This window comes from Nothoprocta perdicaria, unplaced genomic scaffold, assembly GCF_003342845.1.
Source record: "Nothoprocta perdicaria isolate Ctin4 unplaced genomic scaffold, notPer1 scaffold_22, whole genome shotgun sequence".
NCBI classification, from domain to species: domain Eukaryota; kingdom Metazoa; phylum Chordata; class Aves; order Tinamiformes; family Tinamidae; genus Nothoprocta; species Nothoprocta perdicaria.
In genome coordinates this window covers 2754747-2777374 of record NW_020455415.1, presented here as the reverse complement: position 1 = coordinate 2777374, position 22628 = coordinate 2754747, and the positions used below count along the sequence as shown (strand labels likewise).

Below are 22628 nucleotides of genomic sequence, written 5' to 3'. Positions count from 1 at the left end.
AGCGGCCCCGGCGGCCGCCCCGCTGTCCCCGCGCCCGGGGGCGGCCGCCGTCCCGCGTCGCTTCCTCCTGCAGCCCTTCCGTACGTCGCGGCCGACGGGGCTGCTGCGCGCGCGCCGCGGCCGTTCAAACCGCCCAACGGTCGCGGGGGAGGGGCCGGCGGAGCCGGTGCCGGGAGGCGGCGGCAGCAGCAGCCAGGGCAGCCCGAGGGAGGAGCCGCGGCCGCCGCGGGGGTGTCGCCCTGCGAGCGGCCCCGGCGGCCGCCCCGCTGTCCCCGCGCCCGGGGGCGGCCGCCGTCCCGCGTCGCTTCCTCCTGCAGCCCTTCCGTACGTCGCGGCCGAGGGGGCGGTTTGTCCCTGCCAGGTAAACGAGCCACGCGATGAACAGGCTCTTTATTCCCGCGATCATCCCCAGGACCGTTTACTGCACCTGCTTCTCCTTCAGTTCTCTTCATTTGACGAGATTAATAATCCTCATTCCTGTATCCACAGCAGGGTGAACACATCCCTAGTTGTGGAAACCACCGCCACTGCACGGTGGTTTCTGGAGACCGTCCTGTTCTCCTCTGTGATAKCACAGTCACTTGTGGCATTAATGGAAATCTGGGAATTAAGGACTTGGCGTTTAGCCTTCATTGCCTCTTGCTTGAAATAGTCCCGATTCTAATATCCCTTCATTATTTGGCTCTTTTTGGTGCCATGTATAAATGCCTGCAAGTTTTATTTTTGAAAATAAATTTTTGGATTTTTTTGAGTATTTTTGAAATGCAACAGGCTATGAAGCAGTACTACAGGATAAGGAGATAAGGGGAAGGTAAAAGGACAAGAAGAGGAAGAAGAGAAGCTGTTTCTTTTATTTTTAGTGTTGCTGGTCTGGAGTAAGCCTTTGTAAATGCGAAAGACCGAAGCTGGGCTGCAGTTTAGCACTGCTTCAAACGCTGRGCCAGAAGCAGCTCTCCCCGAGCTCAGCGTGAGAGTGGTTGTGTTCTCAGCTGCTGGAGCATTTGCCTTAGGGAAACCGGAAAACTTGTTGCTTGCAACATTTAAAACAGCTTGACGAGTTAGAAGCTGCGGTATAGAAACAAGCCTTTATTGGCCTTTGGGCTGGAATGCTTGGGTTTATGTAATAATGCAGCCCTTAGAGAGAACGTTTAAAACAAAGCAGTTGTGTTTATGTTGAAGACAGGCTGTTGCATGAAATTTTAATGACTTTTTTTTTCTTTTTTGATGTACACATGATCAGTTGTTTGGACTGATAAAATTGCACTAATGAATAARATCCAAACACCTTTTTATTAATGTTGCATGGGCTGAATGTTTCACATTAAGTACAAGCCTCACCCGGGGGGGTTGTGGCTTAGGCTTTTTTGACCTATGAAAATGAGTCATCAGTTACAGTGACGAAATTTTTATGTATTGCACAGTTTCGTAGCTCCTTCTACCTACTTATTCCTGTTATCTTCTTGCTCCCCAGCAGAGGTCTAGCTAACATACCAATTTCAAAACTGAAGCAGAATAACTGTCTTTCTGCTTACAAAATTTTCAGCTCTGGAAGAATCTGCCCTTCCATTAAGTTTCATTTAGGGACAGCTTGTTTTTATGACCAACTCTGTCAGTTCCTCTTGCTGTAGATACTTTGCTGCATGTGACCAAGGGGATAASACCCAGAGCTGTATTAGAAATTAGAAGTAATGAACTTCTCTGGAAGGGCTTGGAGAATCATTAACGGTGGGTGAAGATTTGTGTATAGGTGACTATGTGAGAATCATGAGTGCATCACATTGAACCTGTTCCAGCAGAACATTAAAAAAAAGTCATTAAAGGCAATATGATGATTCACACACTTCTAAGATCAAGCGTGTACTTAAATGATGAACTGTAYCAGCGTCTGCCTCTGGGGGGTGATTACATAGGCTGACATTGTTAGCAGTACTTAGGAGCCACTGCAAATACTACCCCTAGCCTGGAAACAGTAGGACTGTTTCAGTAAAATTAAGGGGAGAAAGAAAACATAGTAGTGGACACAGAAGATGGAAACTGTGCAAAATATGACAGTACTGAAAGCAAGGGGAAAAACAGGTTCTTTCTAAAATCAGCATTTCTCCCTGCATATATTATTATTCTTTACCAAGATAACCCCTATTTACAGGCAGAAAACCATAAAGGGCACCCTGAAAATCCTGAAAATAATAAATCCTTGATACTGACCTGCATGTCTTTCCACATACATAGAGGCAGGTAAAAGATTTTTCCATGCTGGTGCTAGAAAACAACATCTCATTTATTGTCAATGTTGTGAAAAACTGTTATCATCATCTCCTACTCCACTAGTCATGCACGGAAAAATTCCGGTATTTACAGAAGAGYGCAGAGTGGATGTTGCAGAACAGAGTCACTGACAAAGCCAGAAATCAGAATTTTCCCTGCTATACTCATTAAATTGTGCCTGATTTTAAGGCAGGTAAGCAGATAAAAATCCAGAAAAAAACACTTCTCTGCACAAACACAGCTGAACTGAAACAAAAGCTCTATGTGTTTTATTGGGAAGGAGACATTCCTTTGAAGKCACTGAGGTGGAAGAATGCAAGTACACACTGCCGGTGAAGCTCGGAAATAACTTTTAATGGAAATAACGATGACTGTCTCAAGAAGTTTGATCTACCCAGCCAAGCAACCATGTTATCCTTTAAACTTCCGATACAGATCCCGTTCCAAACATCAAACACAGGAAACTTTCACGCACCACTAGGCTGGAAGAGACAGATAAAACCTTGCGGAAGGAGACATCTTCATTAAATATATAGGTATCCTAGAAATCTTGCCTCATGCCCTCACCCTAACTCCCACACTGATTTCAGTGCTTAATTTCCCAATTTCCGCTCTCAAATGGTACACTTAGAATGTGTTATCATGCCTTATTATACAGAGCYGTACATACACTTTATATGGTGCAAAGCCAACTGAGTGAGCACACTTGAGGAAAAATCTGGGGCTGCTGGCGCTGAGCTGATAAACACGCACAGGAGGCGGTTGCTGCAGCGTCACTGCCTGCCGGCTGTCATCGCGCTCCRGCCTCGTTGCCCCCCGTCCTACCTGCCGTACGTGTAACGAGGGACAGACACAGAAACGCGCTCRTAAAGCTCATTAGCAGCACTCAGCACAGCGCACGCTGCCATCCTCCCTGGCATCTCTCCCRCACTGCCACCTCAACATCTTTATCCGCTGCAAGGAAACATGYTCGTTTCATTTTTACAGGCAAACAGAATAAGCCAGACGTTCCCCTGGGTAGACTGAGGTGATTTAAAAAACAAAACTTGCTATGATTTTTASAGTAGGCTTATACCAATAATAATGGAACTTCACAAGCAAAATACTCATTTTTGTTTTCAGATAATTTTTATTACCTTTTCAAATGTACAATCTAATCATTAGGGAATAATAAAAAAACATACATGATGTACAGTACATAGCTTGCATTGTTCCCAGTTTAAGTCACATGTATAGGTTTAGGCTGCAGAACGGTATTCACCATTCCTAAATGAGTGGTCCCATACAATATAAAATTAGCATAAACTTGTCTCGTCAAATATAATATCACCACCTGACATTAGGATACTGCATATATCAATCCCTCATACTCTAATCTTCTCCACTTACAATATTTATTGACATCAAAGTGACTTCAGAACAAAAAAAATACCCATTTCAGCTGTTCACACCTTGCTTTTAAAAGTTAGCAAAAGGATACAGCTAGGGAAACCCCTACAAAACAAATAAAAAATGTATACATTTTTTGCATAGTTAGACTTATGGCATTAACAACTTGGGTCATTTTTTTCTCTCCAGCCTTTGAACTTTTGCTTTGCACTTTTAACAGTTATTTGGAACTCCCATTCAGCGTTCAGACCTTCAGTCACTCCAAATACCTTTCTGTCCCTTTGGTCGCCCTCTTCGGCATCTCTTCTTCTCTCTCCCTGCCCCTAGCAAGGCAGTTCTAGACATCCCCATGTCCCCCTCTGGCTACTCCTATTCACCTTCAGCTTCTCTCTTCTCRTCAGTCATTTCCTTTCTCTCCAACTACTTTTCTCAACCTCTCTGAGCTCTTCGTCATCCATTCTGATTTTCTCTTGATGGACTTATACACACGTCCTTCTCCTTGTGCGTCATTATTACTTAGAATCCCACCTCTAAGTCCTCTAAAGCATTTACCAATATGGGCCTGAGTGTTTTCATATTTACACATGAATGTAACGCAAACCACATGGCTCTGAATTTTATATGGGGAGGAAAAGAGCCATAAAAAATCAATACCTTGAATTATAATCTGAAAAAAACATAGGGGAGCAGAATGAGAGATTAAATTCTTAATGCAATAATGCACATTCCCTCTCTAAAACTTTTTTTTCCTGGTATACAGCTAGACAGCTTTACAGTTTTAACTTACTCCTATATTTTTTTTTTGTTACAATAATATATATTTTTAAAAAGTTCAGTTACATTTGCTTCTTTAATCTCTTGCCATGAGCTGTTCCAAGTGCCCATGGCCTCTACTAAGTCTTCTGAACTGGTGCCTTGCGTCAGGAAAAAGCTGCCGCCTACCTGTGCACACCAAAAACAGAGGTGGTGGGGGAAAAATTCACATGCCTCCCCTGTTACATAGAGGTGGCTATGACAAGCACATTTTAAAAATCTATGTGGCAGCCTGGATCACTGATTGCTTGTAGCAAAAGCAGTTTTGAAAACACCCTTTGTATATGCATGGGGTACAAAATGAATTTTGTCTTTTTCTTCAGTGTCTCATTTTTTAAGTCAAAAGCTAATAAACTGTATTTTGGATTACTAGCAAAATATGTTTTGTCTGTATTTCTTTCACTTTTTTTTTTTTTTTTTTTTTAAATGATGAATCAAGATGAACCAAACAAGCTCCATGTTCAGTAGCATGGGAATGCAGGCAGGAATACTACTAAATAGAGACTTATTGATTGTATGCAGCTCTTCCTGGGCATTGTATACCATTCAGATTTTAAGTCTGTGCACAAATTTGATTACTTGTGTGCATTAAAAAATCCACTTTGAATGTGCAACTACAACATATTTTTAGCACGTCCTTAGGCTTGTATTTTTTGCAAGTTAAAACATTTAAGAGGAAAATACTTCATAAAAAACACTACGCAATTGTAGATAAACTCATGAAAAGTGCTAAGTTAAAAACTTTGGAAAGTGCAGTCCTCCACGTAGCCAAAGCCCATGGCCACAGTATTGACATCTCCAGCCTGCCCTGCAGCGCTTGAGGTGCCACCACTGGGAGTGAAAACGGTGCTTGCTCCCCACCTGGGCTCATTCCTGGACTTCTCTGCTGAAGAACACAGTTCTGGAGAAGAACCCCAGTTCTGGAGCTGAAGGTTGCAATCCGAGCACGTTTCAGTCACAACACATCTACTAACACTAACTTGACATACTGTACAGAASAGCTACCAGTTCTAACATCTGTAATTTTGCCTCTTCTTTGTCAATTTTGAATCATCATCCTTGAGGTAGACGACCAGATATTCCAATACACTTTCCCTGCACCTTTCAGCATCACAGATTTCAAGTAAAAAATAACCATTTTCAAACACTGTAGCTAATGATTTCACTTCTGCAGTGTCATCCATATTGTATAACATCTGGAATGAGCTCTTTTGTATATTGCTTTTTATTTGATGCTTTACACTTTCAAAACACATCAAAAAATTCATCTGATGATTGCATTCAACCCAACAATTTAATACTAGAAGGTTTATATAGTTTTATGGCCAAGTTACAAGCCCCTGAGAACAGTTTCATGGCAAATACACTGGCACTAATACCACTGGTGGATGCAGCTTTGTTTAGATGTAATTAGCATACAAAGCACCTGAAATTATTTATATTTTCTATTTATTATATATCAACTCTTTGGATATTTTYGTAACTAAGAGTACATTTGTTAATCTTGATAACAATTTCGGAAATATTTACATACAAATACATGAAAACTTCATGCTTAAAGAGCAAGAAGGGAGGCCAAAAAAACCCCAGGTGCCTGATCCTGCACCCTCAYACACAAGGGTAGTGCCTTCAAATCAACTCACATGAGTACGGGTCACTTGTTCCAGTAAAAATTTAAAGGTTCAGGTCCATAATACATTTATGCATAAATGATTCTGACAAGCTATTTAAACTATTTTTACAAATACATTCTACAGTAACTGTGTCTAAAGGCTGAGACATCCAGCCCTGAGAGAAACATGAAGCCTGTCCCCTCTATTTTGTAAAATCCGCCATATGGGACACACACCTAGACTAGCTGCTTTTCCAGCTCTGATGTGAGATGCACCCATTCTACCTAGGACAAGATACAATCCCTCAGTGCCCAAATCTGCATTAGCTCCCTTAATGAACCAGTGAAAGTTGCTTTTTCACCGGTTAGAAGACTTGGACAAATATCTTTTGCTGAAACAGTAATAATTTTGTTAAAGTGTAGAGCAAGGCAAAACAAATCCAAAATAAAGCAGATTCCAATTTATCACCCAATAGATCTGTTTTATATATGTGTACTGTTGCCATCCAAAAAAGAAAAAAAGGCTTCAGTTCAAGCTACCTGCATTACACTGTGGAAAAAAAGAAAAAGGTGCACTTTTCATAGGAGAGGAGTTTGTTATATTGACTACATTCTTCATTACAGTCGCTCTTTGCTAACACTGTGACTACAGTCTTGGTTTGCAACACATTTTAGAAAATGGAACTAAACATGTTTGCAATAATTTGACAGGAAAATGGAATTCTTTCTAAACTGAAAGGGTATGAATTTTGATAAGTTAATAATGTCAGAATTCTTGTAGGTAAAAAGTGCAAATTTGTCTGTATTACCTCCAAGCATTTTACACTGCTAGCTAGAGGGAATTCAAAGCATCCTTCATTTTGATGTGATTTACCAGTTGAATAGCACATTTTGACCGAGAGTCATAAAGTAAATTTGACTGCTGCCTCCTGACTGTACAGATGCAAAGAATACCTTGAAAAGAAAAAAAAAAAGATAAGCTGTCAGTTTACATTTATGAGARTATTTTTACCCATAGAGGAAATCTGAGAGAACAACAGTGGCCCAAAKAGAGTGATGTATAGATTCCAATTCCATTTTAATTCCATGAAAAACTTTCTGAAAGCAAAACAGTGCTTTTGCTACAACTATGATATATTTCTAGCATACTCCTTTTTGCTATTCGGAAGGGCAAGAGAGTACATTTTAAACAACTAAACAGCTTTCGGGAAAAAATTCTAAATATAACAGCGGGACTAAACAGATTTCAGAAAACATTTATCAAGCACTGCCATACCATATGTAAGAAATCATACTTGATTATCTATACTCCAGTGCTCGTGATATCTCAACTATTAGAGRGTTTTCTTTTCCTCAATGGCTGCTCCAAATTGCACATAATGCTGGTAGCCAAGGAGGGGCAGTTTTATCGCTGGGCATTATGAGTATCCAGCAGCTCTCTCCAATGCATCTGCTAGGCTGCAGCCTGGCCGGCTTGTGGGAAATCTGTAAGGGCTGGTGCTAAAGGAGTCAGGAAAGAGCTCTGCCAAAATTCAGGACATCCACAGTGAGGCGTTTCTGTGTTATTTCTTACACTAGTGTAAGAAATAGTTTGATAATTTAAACACRAAGTTAAAAAAAATTAAATGGTCTCAGTTTCTTAGTCAAATAGGACTCATTTTTTGCTAAACCCACCACACTGCTGTGATATCTGTACCTTGTCATTTCTTTCACAGAGAAATTTGAGCTTCTGTGCTTTCTTGTGCATGAATACTCCTTCCAGATTGCCCGTTTCCACAGAGCGTAGTTCAATTGCTTTATCTCCCCAGCCCATGACCTGATTTGACTGAAGATAAGCTGAAAGAAAAAAACAAAACCCAAAAAAAACGAATTTGATAAGTTAAAAAATGCTACTAGTGTATTTGCCTGTTACTGTTAGCAAATTAGAGTGTAAATGCAACCAGTCATTTATGGGAGTCCAGTATACAGTGGGAATCTCCAAAGCCTGTTTCAAAGAGAATCATGCACAACACATTTGCTAATATATTTTAAAGGGCAAAATCTTTGCCTCCAAAACTGAGCTTGAAAAATAAAAATAATAATAAAAAAAGAGAATATGCCAATGTGATCTAAAGCAGGAACTGTGGCCTTTTCTCCCTGAAGATGTTAGCACCAGCAGTCAAAAAATATTAACATATTTTAATATTAATATATAATTAATATCATATATAACATTATATATAACAACTTTTAAATGCTTTTTTTATACTTAACATATATATAATATATAACAGAGACTTAATCCACTTATAATCCTCTTATCTTTCCAACTGGGCTCATCAATTGGACTCACAGATAATCCATCAATTACAATACAACTTTTTTTTTTTACCCCTTTTTCCATAGTCAGTCAGGATATTCTCACCAACTACAAAAGTTTTAATTCAAAATAATTAAAGAAAATAAGAACTGAGCAAACGATGGCTAGATAGAACCCCAAGGCTAAGACAAGGCCTTTTTATTCCTGAAACACAGAAAAAACTTTGGAATAAACTCATACAGACTGTTGTCTGACCTATTAAAGTCTGGAAATTCCAGGAGAATGATAAATCATGCAAAACTAAATTTGGCCATGCAAACAGCATGGTTATTCAAACCTCTATCGTAAGAGGTACTGGTTTTGTCTGGAGCCACAAATGTCAAAGGAGCAAGAAAATGAATAAGAACTGTTCAACTGTTCATGAACAATTATTAAAAAAAGTTACAGAGCTCTCTGTTTAAAACTTGTAACAAGTTTTGAGTAATGGGTTGGGTCAATTTGTTCTTAGCTACAATGTGATTCCAATTGGAAATGAAATAAATCTTGAATCATATCACAAGACCTCATTCAAATAGGCTACAATCGACAATTTTTGTTCCAAGGAAATCTAGATCCACTATACTAAAAATGCTGCTGCAGCAGCAACGCGAGAGCTCTCAACATCGTGGAATATTTCAAAGGATAACCGAGAGGGGGGCTGTTTGGAGACYGCCACCCTTCAGCTGTGGAACGTGCAGAAGTATAAATCATGAAAAAAGAACAAAGACAGAAAATTGCCACAAACATTTTGCTTGTACAAGCTACCTGTTCCAGGACGGGATGCCTTCCTAGCTGTTGGTGCCCATTGCTCTAGACTGACCTAAGTTAAACAACTAGCACACGCCGGGCTCCTAACTTCTATACTGCAAAATTGAGCAGCTAGGACACCATCCTCAGAACTGTCGTCTCCATCCCTCTTCCTATTTGTTCCACTGCTCTAAAATACAGTAACAAAAATGGTCAATATTTTTTTTTTTCCCATGCAAATGGTTGTCACAGATTGTACACCAAAGAGCAGGAGGAATGGCTGTGTGAGCAGGGGAAAAGAGACCGTCCAAATGGCATTCCTGTTATTAAGATGTAATCACCCTCGTGAAATTGAGAATGTCATGCCTAGCCAGATGTGTGCTGAAGAACTTTTAAATGAGAAATTAATTGGCAGAGAGTATCACATACTCGGTTGGTCCCAACTGGTGAAGCATTTTTCACTTCAATGCTAGCTGGGTATGTGCAAGGGGAAAAAAAAAAAAGGAAAAAAAAAGTGAAGTGAATTCCAGGCCACAGGAATGCTTTACAAACTTACCTCACATTTCTCTGGGTTTCACGCTACAGTAGTTTCAGAAATACACAAAAAAAATCTTAAGCTGTCTTTGGTCATTCTTGAGGCATTCCTGCATATTCTACATCAAGGGAGGAATCTCTGAGGACAACCAGCGGCCCATTTCACAAACCGCTAATTTCCAAATAGGAGACAAATCTAAGCAATCCTTCTTGCCATATCTTTTTTTCCTAAAGCAGGATCTAACAAAGCCCTTTTTTTCATTCCATTTTTTCCTATCCATCTTTGAAGCACATTGATTTATTAATATGAGGCACTCTTAGGGACATAGCAGATAGTAAGAATAATACAACCAGAAGATGTAGTAGTTACAAATAATATCCATGCTTTAAAAATTAYTAAACATGAGATTAAGGTTAGTTTCTAATATAAAGGCAGCATTAAAATTCTGTTACTTCCCAAGTTAGGAAAAAAGGACACTAAATTGATGAAACTAATGTAGGAAAATAGAAGCATTTAAAGAGTTAAGGAGTTTATGCAAATCACACATCATATATATGCACATTATAAGGTGGGTAAAACACTACAGTTAAAATCTTCATGTTAAGTAAGCTTGCTGCTTTTCATAATGCCTAAGGAAGGTACTTCCCATAAGGACGCGCTTCTTGAAAGCTTCTGCCTCCTTCAGATAACATTTCTCAATACAGCTTCCAATTACACTCAATACTTCTCATTAGAACACTTCTTTTACTGACCTTGCTCGGTAATTGCTCTTTGATCATTACTTCTTATGGTGCTTCTAACATTAATTCAGAAGGGATGTAAAATTTCAACATATCAAAGACCATTGAATAGTTGAATACGAAAAATGTAGAACTGACTTGATATATTTTAATTATGCCTTGCAGCTCTGGGTATGAGCTGAAAAGTGGTGTGGAGGTTATTTATTGGAAAGACACAGTAGATAGCTTGCTTGCAAACTTATACAGAACTGAACTGATTCTTATAACTGAAGCAGTTCTGATGTTCAATTCTATTCTGACAGGAAAAAAGAAAACAAAAAGCCAAGTTGTTCTGTAAAAATCTGCATTCTGGAGGTGGGTTATTTGACCTCAGTACTGCTGACTAGGTCCAGCATTTCTAGATGACTGTATTTACTCTGGTGCCACTCTACTGGTTTTAATGGCGTTTCCCTAGAAGGGACCTAGTTTCCTACAAGTAAAAGGAAATAAGTAGAAGGAAAGGGTTGAACATGCCCAATTCTTCACTGGAGTGTCCATTTGCTGATGAAATACTTTTGCACAACCATGGGCTTTGTTTTTGTTTCTTTGTATGGTTGATTTAAGATGCAGATCATCAAGAGTGAGCCAAAATAGAAATTAAAAGTACTGAATAATAAAAGCAAAAATCTGCCTGGGATGGTTCTTGTTCTTCCCCAGACTGTTAGCTCTCCAGTGAAGGTGAAGCACCTTCCCACAGAGTCAACTAGACGCCTGGAGAGACTGAGAGTCTTTCAGAAATATCCCCCAGTTCCAGTACCCTGATTTCAAGGTGGTCAAATCAAGGGGTCATCTGGCAGTGGTTAAAGACCTCTTCCATGAGTCCTCYAAAGTTACAAGTTTCTACATAAAATGCTATGAACAATTCAAATAGGAAACAAAAGCACCCTTTTTCTTTGTAATTCATTTAAATGACACAAGTGAAAACTGGTGGTAGGCTGCATCCTCGGTGAATTTGCCTGGACAGTAACCACATGATGTTCAAGAATATTATATGAACACAAATTCTATAGGACAAATGCAAAGACCCTTTTACCATCACTGCCTGTCTTAACACAACCCTGCATAAATCTGTTTACTCTTTATAGACATCTGCRTTGCTCTGAAGTTGTTTACTGTGCCAAACAACAACTTTCAGATGGATACAAACCATCTGAACAAGAAGTCCGGTTTCATACAGCAGGATCTGACACTTAATAAAGTGCTATTTTTCATACATACCTACAGATGCTGGCATTTCGCCCCACTGTAAAACAGTTTCCTTTGTGAAGTGCCCATATATATCAATGTATATGCCTTCATCTTCATAGGTAAGTAAAAGTTCCATTCCACTGGTATTCGGGAGGATGATAATGGCATGTGGGCGAATAGTCCCCTGGATCTGGAATCATATTTTACTAAGATTTATATCAGAAAATGGACTGCAATTTTAGTGACTATATCAATCTAACTGGGCTTGGCAGAGCAATAAAAAGAACTGGCTCACAGCTCATGGAAAGTGAGAGCAGTGCTTTCAAAGGGCTGTATATTTTGCTAGCTAACAAAAATGGGATAAGACACAGGTTTCACCCCCTCCTCGCCCCTCCAAATACTACAGAAGGTTTGCAAATAAAACCATGTTCAATATATCACTTGATATTTACCAGTATTATTTGGGTTCAAGAAGCCAAGGAACCACAGAGAAACAGCAAGATTTACTGACTCATTCTCAAAACACAGGCATTATATGAACAGACAGAAGGAAGGYGAATAGAATTTGAATCAAAATTATTATTTTGGAAGATGGAGGAAGGACAAAAGCTTCCAAATACTCTCAAATCAGCACTTTCACTTTCCACCGTATTTCTTTAGCCTCACCATGTAAGCTTAACAGTATTTAAAGCAAGCTAAATAGTTACCTGGACCTTCTGAATACAGGCCACTCTGCCCCTCCCTCCCACATACAATATTCATCAATAACAGTGGCCTTTTAAATTTTGTTCAGCACATTTTCTCTATGCTACAGGAACASTGCATTTCAGTTATACAAATTTTAACAGCTGGTCATTGCACTAGAATCTCTCCCAGAAGTCAACACACGTTCCATGTGAGGGAAAAAAGTGCACACGTACAACTATGAGGGTATGAAAACATTCTGAAAGAGAGCCTTTAAATCAGTAACAAAGCATTTCTTTTTTTCAAATGTTAATTAAACAGTACATTAACCGTTGCAATTCATATTTCCATAGGAAGCACATAACTGGAGTTCCCACATCATTTTCACACGCACACATCCTGCCTCTTCGAGCACGCACACTTATGCCTGCCGTAAGGGCACAAGGAGCAGGAGAGAAGCACCAAAGCTGTACTTGCCAAGCCGAGCACGCTCTGCGCAGCCCCGTGGCTCCGCGCCTCCGCCACAACTATCCGTAGCACCAGAACGGGGATCCAGAGCCGCAGAGCAATTTTAATGCGTCGCCTTGGWGCTTGCATGAGCAATGGAAGCGGGTAAGAGATGGAGAAAGAGGTGGCGAAGGAGGCAAAGAGGGTACYGGAAAGCAAGAGGATCCCAAGGCAGCCTGTTAACGCCTGCTTTGTTGCCACTACAAAGCTCCTTGAATTATCTGGTCTATCTGGTGCTCTTTAAAGTAACAAAATACTGAAAAAGACACAGCCACCGTAGCAGTAGATTTATTTCAGGTGTAAGACTCTTAAGGGAAAACGTATTTTTAGTACATGCTCAAGTTTGGGTGGAAAAGCACACAAATGGAAGCAGGGTCCTCCTAACGGYGCCCCACATATTGAGGGCATCCACCTGGGGAGTTTCTCTCATCACGTACATAATTATATTTGAAGCCTGTTGTAAGACTAGAAGTGCTAAGAAAGTTGGCTTTTTTTCTTTGCCTTTCAAATCTCRGGCAATTATGCTAATGGTCTTTCTGACAAGTCATTAGTCACCTCGCGGAGCGACCTGCTTCCAGGGGTGGCACAGAGGCATCACCGCTGKCTTTACAAAGCCATGGCTGTTTTCAACAGCTGCCTATCATTAGTGGTGCTACTGACTGCTGCATCAAACATATCATTCAACAGGAAAAGAAAGTTTCTTAGTAAAAGAGCTTTTAGCAAGTGATTRGACACGTAATTCTGAATATCTAGAAAAGTCACTTTTAATTAAAAGAAGTTTGTAAACTTGGTTTTGACAGCATTTRAAGGCGAGCAGTAGTCACTTCAGGGGAGCAGGAGGTGATCAAGTGGCTCGCTGTGGAGGAGGCGAGGGTATTCGTTTGGTTGGAAAACACAGGGCTGAGAACATTGCAAAAACAAACAAACAAAATGAGTGCAAGGCACAGGCTACAACATGCAGATCTGGAATTGGATTTCTTCAAAATTCCCCAAATTCCCTTTGGGTCACATTGCCCTGGGGTCTAGTGAGGCAAYAGCACTTGGACTAGCCAAGCCTTTCCCAGTAGAGAGCACAGGSGCCTTCAGGGAGGTTTTCAAGAGAGAAAAGGGCCCTGCAGGAGCCTCCTGCCAGGCTAGAGTAGTCAGCACCATCAACTAGTGTTTTAAACCTAAATCCTCACGTTTCCATGGCTTCTGGAACCCACATATTTGAAAAGAACTTATCTGCCGCTATAAGACAAGCAAATAAATAAAACCAGAGCACAAACTTCATAGTGGGCAGACTTTGTCAGACAAGTTCTAACAGGCTTATAGTGGTCACATCATTCCAGCAAACAGGCACACAATGCAATGTGCACAGACCAACCCAAAATGAACAATTTTGTGCCCTTTGAAATTGAAAACCTAAGAAAAAAGTCTTAATTGGCTTTTTATCAATATTCAAAAGCACACTGGTAGACTGTCAAAATCACCTAAATTCACATATATATTTTTGTGACTTTTAACACTTTAAAGAAGTCYTAAAGATCCAGGATAAACCAATTAAACACGCTATTCTCCATACATCAGGCTTTCTGGTCAATTACAAAATCGAAATTCAGAATATGAGAAAAGAAAGTTTCTTTTCTTTCTTTCTTTCTTTTTTTTCTGATATACAACACAGCACTGTACTCAATCACCATTAACATACAGTCCAACRAACAGATGCGGTTACTTATTTTTTTGGAATATCTTACGTGTGTTGGAAGGTACAGGTCATACACAGAYCCAGAATCCACATCAATAGCATGAAAGCCTACTAGGGAGCCATATATCACCTTTAGTCTTTGTCCATTTTCAACTGTCAGGTCAACCGACAGTGGTTTGTGATGAAGTGACGTAAAGGACTGGAAAAAGAAAAAATCAGACACTATATAACACAATAAAAATGCTGGTTTCCAGATCAAACACAAACAATCTTTCTTTAGAATTTTCAGCACTTAGRCATTACCTGGTTTTGTTACTGTTGTATTTAGCATTAAAGGACTTAAAAGCCRTCACCCATTGAGCTTCAAAGAAATCTGGATATTTCACGTTTGTTTTGAAAACAAACAGCAAAACAAAAGATTCCCAAAATGGACTAGACAAAAGTGAGACTAAATACTATTCATGTTAAATTCCTCCCTCTTCTGAGGGAAACCAGCATCAGCTCTGTGAATTCAACCATGCAGTTTGGCACTGCACTGAAACAAGGTGTCTACATCCAGCAGCAACATGACTGTGACAGTTTCATGCCTGTCATCTCCAATGCACATCAAGAGAGCTAYGTTCTCCTTGAAAGATTAGTCATTTTGTCTTTAGCTAGATAAAAATGTTATGCAAAGCAACAAAAAGCAAAAGCAAAGAGTGGGTGGTAAGTGAGGGACAGAGCCACATGTGAAGTTTAAGTGAAGTTTAAGTTTCACTTACCTTAAAAGCCATGAATTTGTGATAAGGCTTTGGAGCCCAAGCATAAACTTCCACTGAGTTTTTCAAAGCAATTACAAGGAATTTAATTCGCTCATACTTTACTGTAAAACAGAAACAACAATTTCTAAGGTAGCAGATGGACACTTAAACCATAACCAACTTAATYACATGCAGTAATTTCTCACAGGACTATTCGTAGAATGGGAAACTATGCAGCAAGGGAGACTACTGGCTTCTTGATATTTATTTTCTTGATATTTGATTTTCATTTAATATCACCAGTGGTACTATTCTGAGTGCAAACCTATAGTGTCTGTTAACCCTGGTAACTGTTTGCAACATTTATACATTACGTGTGGCTGTCATCATACATTCATTGTTGTGGTTATGCATTCACAGACAGGAAGTTTTAGGAGATGAGGGTGTTATACAACAAAGTTAAGATTTGTTTTATGTGGGAGACAGGCTTGCTTACTCCTTGACCCTTACAACAGAAGCATTGAAAACTTCTCAACAAACCCGAGTTTAAACAAAGCTATACTCAGGTGTTGTTCTATAGTCACGAGGACAAGCTGTGCAATGTCCAATCTGATCTACCTATGGACACTCTATAAACATGATTTACTAGCACTTTACTAGTCCAATCTTACTCATCTAACTAGCAATTACTCAGAATCAGGAGAGAAGTTGAATACTGCGCATGTGGAAAACATAACTCTACTTTAAAGACCTTAGGTAACTGGAGAGCTTCTAAACTGAGCAAGAATCTGTGACCACCTGCGCAGGAAATAGCTGTAATGCAAGCTGATAACACTGCAAGGAGAGAAGCTACCTGGAAATCAAGGGAGCAAAGCATCTGCCACATAAAATAAGGCAATTTGGCAACAGTCAGAGACATTACACCTAGTGCAATTCCAAAATAAAGCCAAATTAAAATGCTAGTGTTGTGAGATTAAGATGATTAATCAAAGAATGATCATGCAGAACTCTAAGGACAAACCAAAAAGTCCTTACCAACTTTGTAGTGTACACAGCCTTCCAGGTCACCCACAGACACCCAGCCTTGCCGCTTCTCCACCTCCGGGTCATTGCGTAAAATTTTGTTTCTTAGCCATGATAAGTAATACACTCTTAACTTATTCTTCTTCCCTGGGATTTGCAGGAAGAGAGAGGTATAATGATTTAGCTCCCTGAAGCACAAACTCTCACGCACCCAAAAAAAGGCAGAGATCTGTGACCCTGAATACAGAGGCCTTTGTGCCTCATCAAGGTGAGAAAAGAGGACTTGCAGAGCTAGTACAGGGAAGCAGCCTTGTGTGATGATGACAGTCAAGGGSCAATTGGAATATGAACAATCCTATGGCACTTGACATATGCAACTCAAGCTTCATGCAAGACTTTCATATCCTGTTAAAATTCTTCCCTTAGGCCAGAGAATAGGTCTCTGTAGATGCATGTATTATCAGAAATAATCAGATCATCTGGCATTTGCTGTCTGTTGGGCAGGAAGGAATACAGATAAGTGGCCACAACAGCCGTTTTGGATAAGCGACTCCTCTAGTTCCAGTTAACTACTGATCTTCGTTACAGGTAGCTATTTTCTTTTGGATGTCTTGTGGAATGACAATTACATTGTCATTTTTTACCGCAGCCACCTTTTCTATTGCTTTACTTCATATGGATGTAGGATTATGTGGAAACCTAAAGAGAAGGACCATGTCATGCTGAACAACTGAAAACTGGCAATAAGGGACAACCAGCTCTTGCCATCAGCTACCACTGGGAGTTTGGCTGCAGGAATTGCAGCAATGCACTGCTGGACCTACATCCTGACCTCATTCTGGACAAAGTATACTTAGAGGACACACTTACTCACAGGTAAATAGAGGCCAAATGCTTTGCCAAGGTAGAATATAAGCTCTTTGTCAGYAGAGGCTGTAGATGCTACTCCATTTGATGCTACTGATAATTTCACACAGCATAGATCACCCCAGTATTATTGTTTGTACATCTTCTTGACCACTGAATGAGGTTATTTAATGATATTTTAATGGAATTCCACTTTAATCAGTGCTCATCCATCACAGGAACACATAAACAAAACACAAACTGACRAACTATTACTTGCTGAGAACCAGCTCATTTTAAGGATATGACACACATTATACCTCCCACAAACCATTTTACATATTAACCAGGTAATGAAATATCCCGAARCCTCATCTGAATCCAAAATGCGAATGTAAATGTTGAAGATTCAAGATTGTTTTCCTGTTAACAGGAATAACTGTSCTGTGATTTTCTGTACGAGCAAATTCCTCAACCTAGTTTATAACCTAATTCTTCTTTTTAATTGCTCCCAAACCCAATGCAGGTCAGATACTTTTAGACACTGAACTAACCTGATATAGTAATTAGCACATTGAGTCCTTCCAGAACATCCATTTGCTGGAATCGTCTTCTTGTAATTAGGGAATAAACTCTTCCTTGCCCGCTTCTGTCCAACAGCCATAACCCATTCTCTGTTCCAACCAGTAAATTCACTCCTGTTAATACACAGTAAAAAGTACAATATAAATCACCTAATGATTCCAATCTTACTCAGTGTTAATTATTTTTAGAATTGATTTTTACTTGGTCTTYTCTAATGGTAGCTGGTAATTTTCCTGTTGTTCGGTGAAAGACCTCTAYGAATGAATCTATGGAGGATGCACTCTGTATAAAAATTTTGTTTGGTTGCAATGACAGTTACATTTCCTAGTCAGCAGGTTCTAAAAGAAATGACATAAGGTACCCTGATGTAACAAACAAACCAAACTTTTACTGGCAATGCTCTGCTGAGTACCGGTTGCTCTTCAGCCCCAGCACATGTTTACTTACACACCTTGCTGCACAGCCCCATTTTTAATTTAAAAGCTTGAGCTTCCTCAAACATATATTACATGAAACTTGTAAAGCTGCAAACTGGAAAACTGTACTTCCTTTAGCTAATGTTTCACCTGCTACATGAATTTTTCATTCCAGACTCAAGAAATGACTACAGGTAAATGGCTCAGTGACTCCCATAGAATACACCCTTTTCTTCAGAAGTAGACAGATGGTTAAAACAGCTCAAGAATTTAGCTGCTGTAAGACTGGGTCAAGTTCAGTTGTTGAGAATCAATCTTTCTACACTGATCTTGGTCTCATGCCATGTGAAGCTGACCCTGTAAAAAGGGTGATCCAGCAAGGTGGAAACTAGAGAAGGAGACTATTTGGAAAGGTTGATGCCTGAAATGTGCTTCAATCTCTGATTGCTTGAATTCTCACAGGGGGATACTTGGAAGAACTAACACAACAACAAAAGTTTACAGAACTTGAAGCATTTTTACTCCTTGATGGATGCCCAGGCAGAACTTAGCACATTCACCTCAACATTTATTCAGGTAAGAGAGACAAAGCATCAAAACCTTCTTTTTTTCACATTATTAAAACATTTGCACTTTATGGCTCCTTCAGCAAGCACAGCTTTAACTCGTGTCCATTCAAAATGTTTTCTTTTGCTGATGCACAAAATCCTTTGCAACTGTAGCACATCTGTTTGCCACCTTTTAGGGCACAGGCAGTATCCTGAGAGTGGTCTATAGCTACATACTTAGTCAACAACTCCAGATTTCCAAACAGGAGATGTGCAATTCAACTACAAAACCTGACTGGCACACGCTGACAACTGCTCCTGCTGCTGCCTTCCCTCCATACACAAGCCCATGTGCTTCTGAGCTTACCCCACAAAGCAGCACACAGAATCTCCGAGTTGAATTTCTTCTTGTATTTACGGATTTCTGGGCTGTCACTCTGCGGGCGGATATTTGTTGGGTTAACGTTGACAACAGAGCCCTTCCTCACATTCTCTCTCCTGACAGGCTCAGGTTTGGCACTAGATGCTAGAAGAAAAGACATATGGAATCATGAAAAATGTGAATGTTTGTCTCTTATTTGGCCTGTTTATGGCAGACCCCACAAAGATCGGAAAATAACTTGGGAGCATAATATAACAAACGAAAAAAAACAGAAAATTTCTCATGTATTCTTAAGTATGTAAAGTAGAGCAAGCTGCACTCTGAAGCTGTACAATGAAGCTCAGCAATGTGCAGTTTCAGTTTCTTGAGATATTAGTGACAGTTTCAATTTTCAAGCAAATAAACCTTCCCTGTGCCCTCTCCACTCACTCRAAAAAGGAGAAAAAAAGGCCAAGGAACGGCATTATATTCAAAGGGTAAAGCATACTCACGAGAACTACAGGGAGGTCCTACTGGACTGGTGGGAGGGGTGATTGGCAGAAGTCTAGGATCTATGAATGAAGTAAATGATGTTGTAGATGATGTACTGCTTTTTGAAGGCGTACTTTCAGTGCACGGTGTCTACAATGAAAAACAAGGTGTATTCAGGAAGACAACGCTAGGGGAGCAGACAGCACACAGCAATGTGTGAACGGCTCTGAAGTTTAGATGAAATGGCATGTGGCATAAATAGATGTGACAAATACAGCAGCAGATACACGGTACAAATCCAGCGACAAAAACAGGAAGCCTGCACAAAGATTGTGTCAGGATTCTTGGCTAGACAGCGCACTGCAATGAAATAATTGGTCCCTAGAAGGGGAGAGAGAGAGCAACAGTCTCCTCACACACTGCCCTGTCTCATCACCAGCCCAGGGATTTGAGCAATGTCCTTCTCCAAGGAGGAAGCTATTGCCTGAAGTAAGGCTGTTTTTAGGACCCATCTCATGACAGAGCTATTATCTACTTCCAGTAACGCGCTTCTCCTCAAGAGAGAGATGTAGCATCCCCTGTGCTCACAGCACGATTAGAGCTTCTTGAAGCTGCCAAGATGTGTTTCCCTGGTCCCTGCTCCTGCGTACCATCAGCTGACACCTGTGCTGAAGGCAACCTGGAGACAGTGAGTAGAGGCAGGCCAGAGTGCTGTACTGATAATATTAAAGAAGCAGAGGGAAAAACCCACTAAGCTTTTGGGTTTGCGTGCATTTTCAATCTAACAAATCTAATTTTATTGYGTACCTTATTCACAGATTTGTTCTGAGGTTCCTGGATAGTTAGTGGTACTTTTAACTGGTTCACAGAAGAGTCTGAAACTTGGCTTTGCTGGAGGAGATCTGGCAGGAGATAGTTCTGGTTGTTTATACTCCAGAGGCCTTCCTGGGTGCTAGAAAGTTGTTTTCCTACAATCTGATCCTGCACAAGAGAACACATGGTTAAAGTCCACATCTGGCATACTGCCAGTACACTCTGCAAACCCAGTTAACAAGGACAAGAACTGACAAAGATGCAGGGGAGAGTACTATTATACCCTGCATAGTGCATCAGGTAAAGGATGAACCACACAAAGACATTCACCTTTTAAGAGCTCCAAAAACCTCACTTATTCACCGTACTCCAAGTAGTAGGTAAAGAACTAACTTCATCCTCAGAGATAAGTGAGACAGAAAATAAAATGACTTGACCTAACCCTATAGATGTGATCTCTACCAAGGTCAGAGGCAGGCACTTCTTGATTCAGGACCTGCATTCAGTTGCACCTTATTAATTTGATTGCTACTTTACATCTACTGAGTTAGGAAACGTTCTTTTAGAATGACCACATGGAGCAGGATCCATTTTCAACTTTGCCAATACCGTAAGGTTGATTTTGTAGTCCTCCTTGTAGGATATCCCACCAGTTCTGAGGATTTACTTGTGAACTACATAAGTTATGCAGCATCACACAAAGTCACGGTCATGTTTCACTACTGAACATTATTTGAATCCTGCCAAAAGATGCCTATCCCAAGGAGATAGTTCTAAAATAAAAGATGTTTACCTTTTAAAAGTCAGTAATTATCCAGAAAATAAATTTATGCTCTGGACTCCCTCCCCAAGCCTACCAGAAAATGGGACCTTCACCTTTTCCATCCACCTGATCCCCAATCTGGCACTCCAAGACCCCCCCAATCCTTCTTTCCCTCAAACTGTCAATCTCCAGCTATAAGGAGAAAGGAAAGGCATTGGGTTGTTCTCACCACAGGAAAGAAAAGAGCAGGCTTGAGGTGGAGACMAGGGAAGAGCTCTGGTGCTGGGAAGGGGAGGTTGGAGAGAGGCTGGAGGATTTTTATTCCTTCTCAACCACGACGGTGGAGATGGAGCAACCATGAAGGTGAAATGGTTTAATGCAGCACAGCCATTTCTGTCATGCTGCTGTTCTGAATTGGTGGAAATGAAATTCTTTCATTTCTGGTATGGATCAATAAACTTCAAAATAACRGCTCAGGTTCAGGTTAGATTTGAGGAAGGCAAACAGTGTGAGCTGCTGAGATTACAGTTTGGCCTGATTCCTTGTTTATAATTCCTTCTTCGAAGCAGAATCTGAAGCTTAGAAATCACACCTGGGGCAAAAGAAACTTTTTTGTTTTTTCCCTCCTAGCTCCTCCACAGCTCACGTTAGCAGAAGTGGGGAAAACAGTTTCATAGCAATTTATTTCCTCTGTGAAGTGAAAATACATTCCACAGAATGAGAAGTGATCTGGCTTTGTGTGTAAGCCTTATTACTATATTTTTGGTTTTGACCACAAAGATCATTGTTCTGCTTTGTGTGACTTCATCTTTTCTGCACTACTATTTATCAYTGAGGAAAATGAACAGGACTCAAAGTCTTTGCTAGACATTACAGCTGGGAAGGAACCAGAACACGGCAGATGAGAAGATACCCATTTTCACCCAGTCTAGAGTGACTTTTTTTTTCCTCCTGTGGTCAACATTTTAAGTAGTAAAGAACACTTCTCTCTAAATTGGAATAAAAAAAGTCACCATATTTAAAAATGCCAACAATGGACATTGCCTCTAATCAATAGCATTGCTTTCTTTTGAATTCCTCCAGTGTGTTCAGGGAATATGTTGACATCACAAAGTACTAGCAAGTCAATAACTAGGACAGAGATGCAAAATTTTGTAGCTAACTGTACACATACTTATAGGACACACAAAACCTGAAACAGTTCATGTTTTCTCAAGGCTTATGGCTATAATTTGAAAGGACTGAACAGGACTTCATGGTGAAAAGGCTGTCCCGAAGAAGTGGCTGCAATGTTCATCACATTAATGATGTGGCTCCCCACGCACGCTGTACCCACCCCTCTACAAATGGCCAAATTACCTTCTGTTCTGCAACAGTGCTTTGGGGTTTCAGTTCAATTCCATCTGGTACTCTTGTCCTTGAGAAATCTGCCACTCGGTTACTTAGCAGTTGCCTGGTAACAAATTCCAATTAATGAAGAGAACTACTTGGGGGGGG

At 40.2% G+C, this 22628-nt stretch overlaps 2 protein-coding genes across 5 annotated transcripts in view; both read right to left on the bottom strand.

The window, feature by feature from the left end:
- Positions 1-452, bottom strand: part of CUNHXorf57 (chromosome unknown CXorf57 homolog) — a 20446-nt gene extending 19994 nt beyond the window's left edge. The window contains exon 1 of the mRNA XM_026039024.1: positions 329-452. Coding sequence (XP_025894809.1) covers positions 329-452 — 124 coding nt within the window. The remainder of the gene's footprint in view (positions 1-328) is intronic.
- A 4550-nt stretch (positions 453-5002) lies between these two features.
- NRK (Nik related kinase) overlaps positions 5003-22628 on the bottom strand; it is an 89751-nt gene continuing 72125 nt past the window's right edge. For all 4 annotated transcript variants that reach the window (XM_026038956.1, XM_026038958.1, XM_026038957.1 and 1 more), the window contains 11 exons: positions 22491-22584; positions 20363-20536; positions 19576-19705; positions 19070-19228; positions 17708-17851; positions 16320-16454; positions 15306-15406; positions 14594-14743; positions 11697-11856; positions 7776-7915; positions 5003-7033 (listed from right to left, as the gene is read on the bottom strand). In XM_026038956.1, coding sequence (XP_025894741.1) covers positions 6950-7033; positions 7776-7915; positions 11697-11856; positions 14594-14743; positions 15306-15406; positions 16320-16454; positions 17708-17851; positions 19070-19228; positions 19576-19705; positions 20363-20536; positions 22491-22584 — 1471 coding nt within the window. In that variant the 3' untranslated portion in view covers positions 5003-6949. The remainder of the gene's footprint in view (positions 7034-7775; positions 7916-11696; positions 11857-14593; positions 14744-15305; positions 15407-16319; positions 16455-17707; positions 17852-19069; positions 19229-19575; positions 19706-20362; positions 20537-22490; positions 22585-22628) is intronic.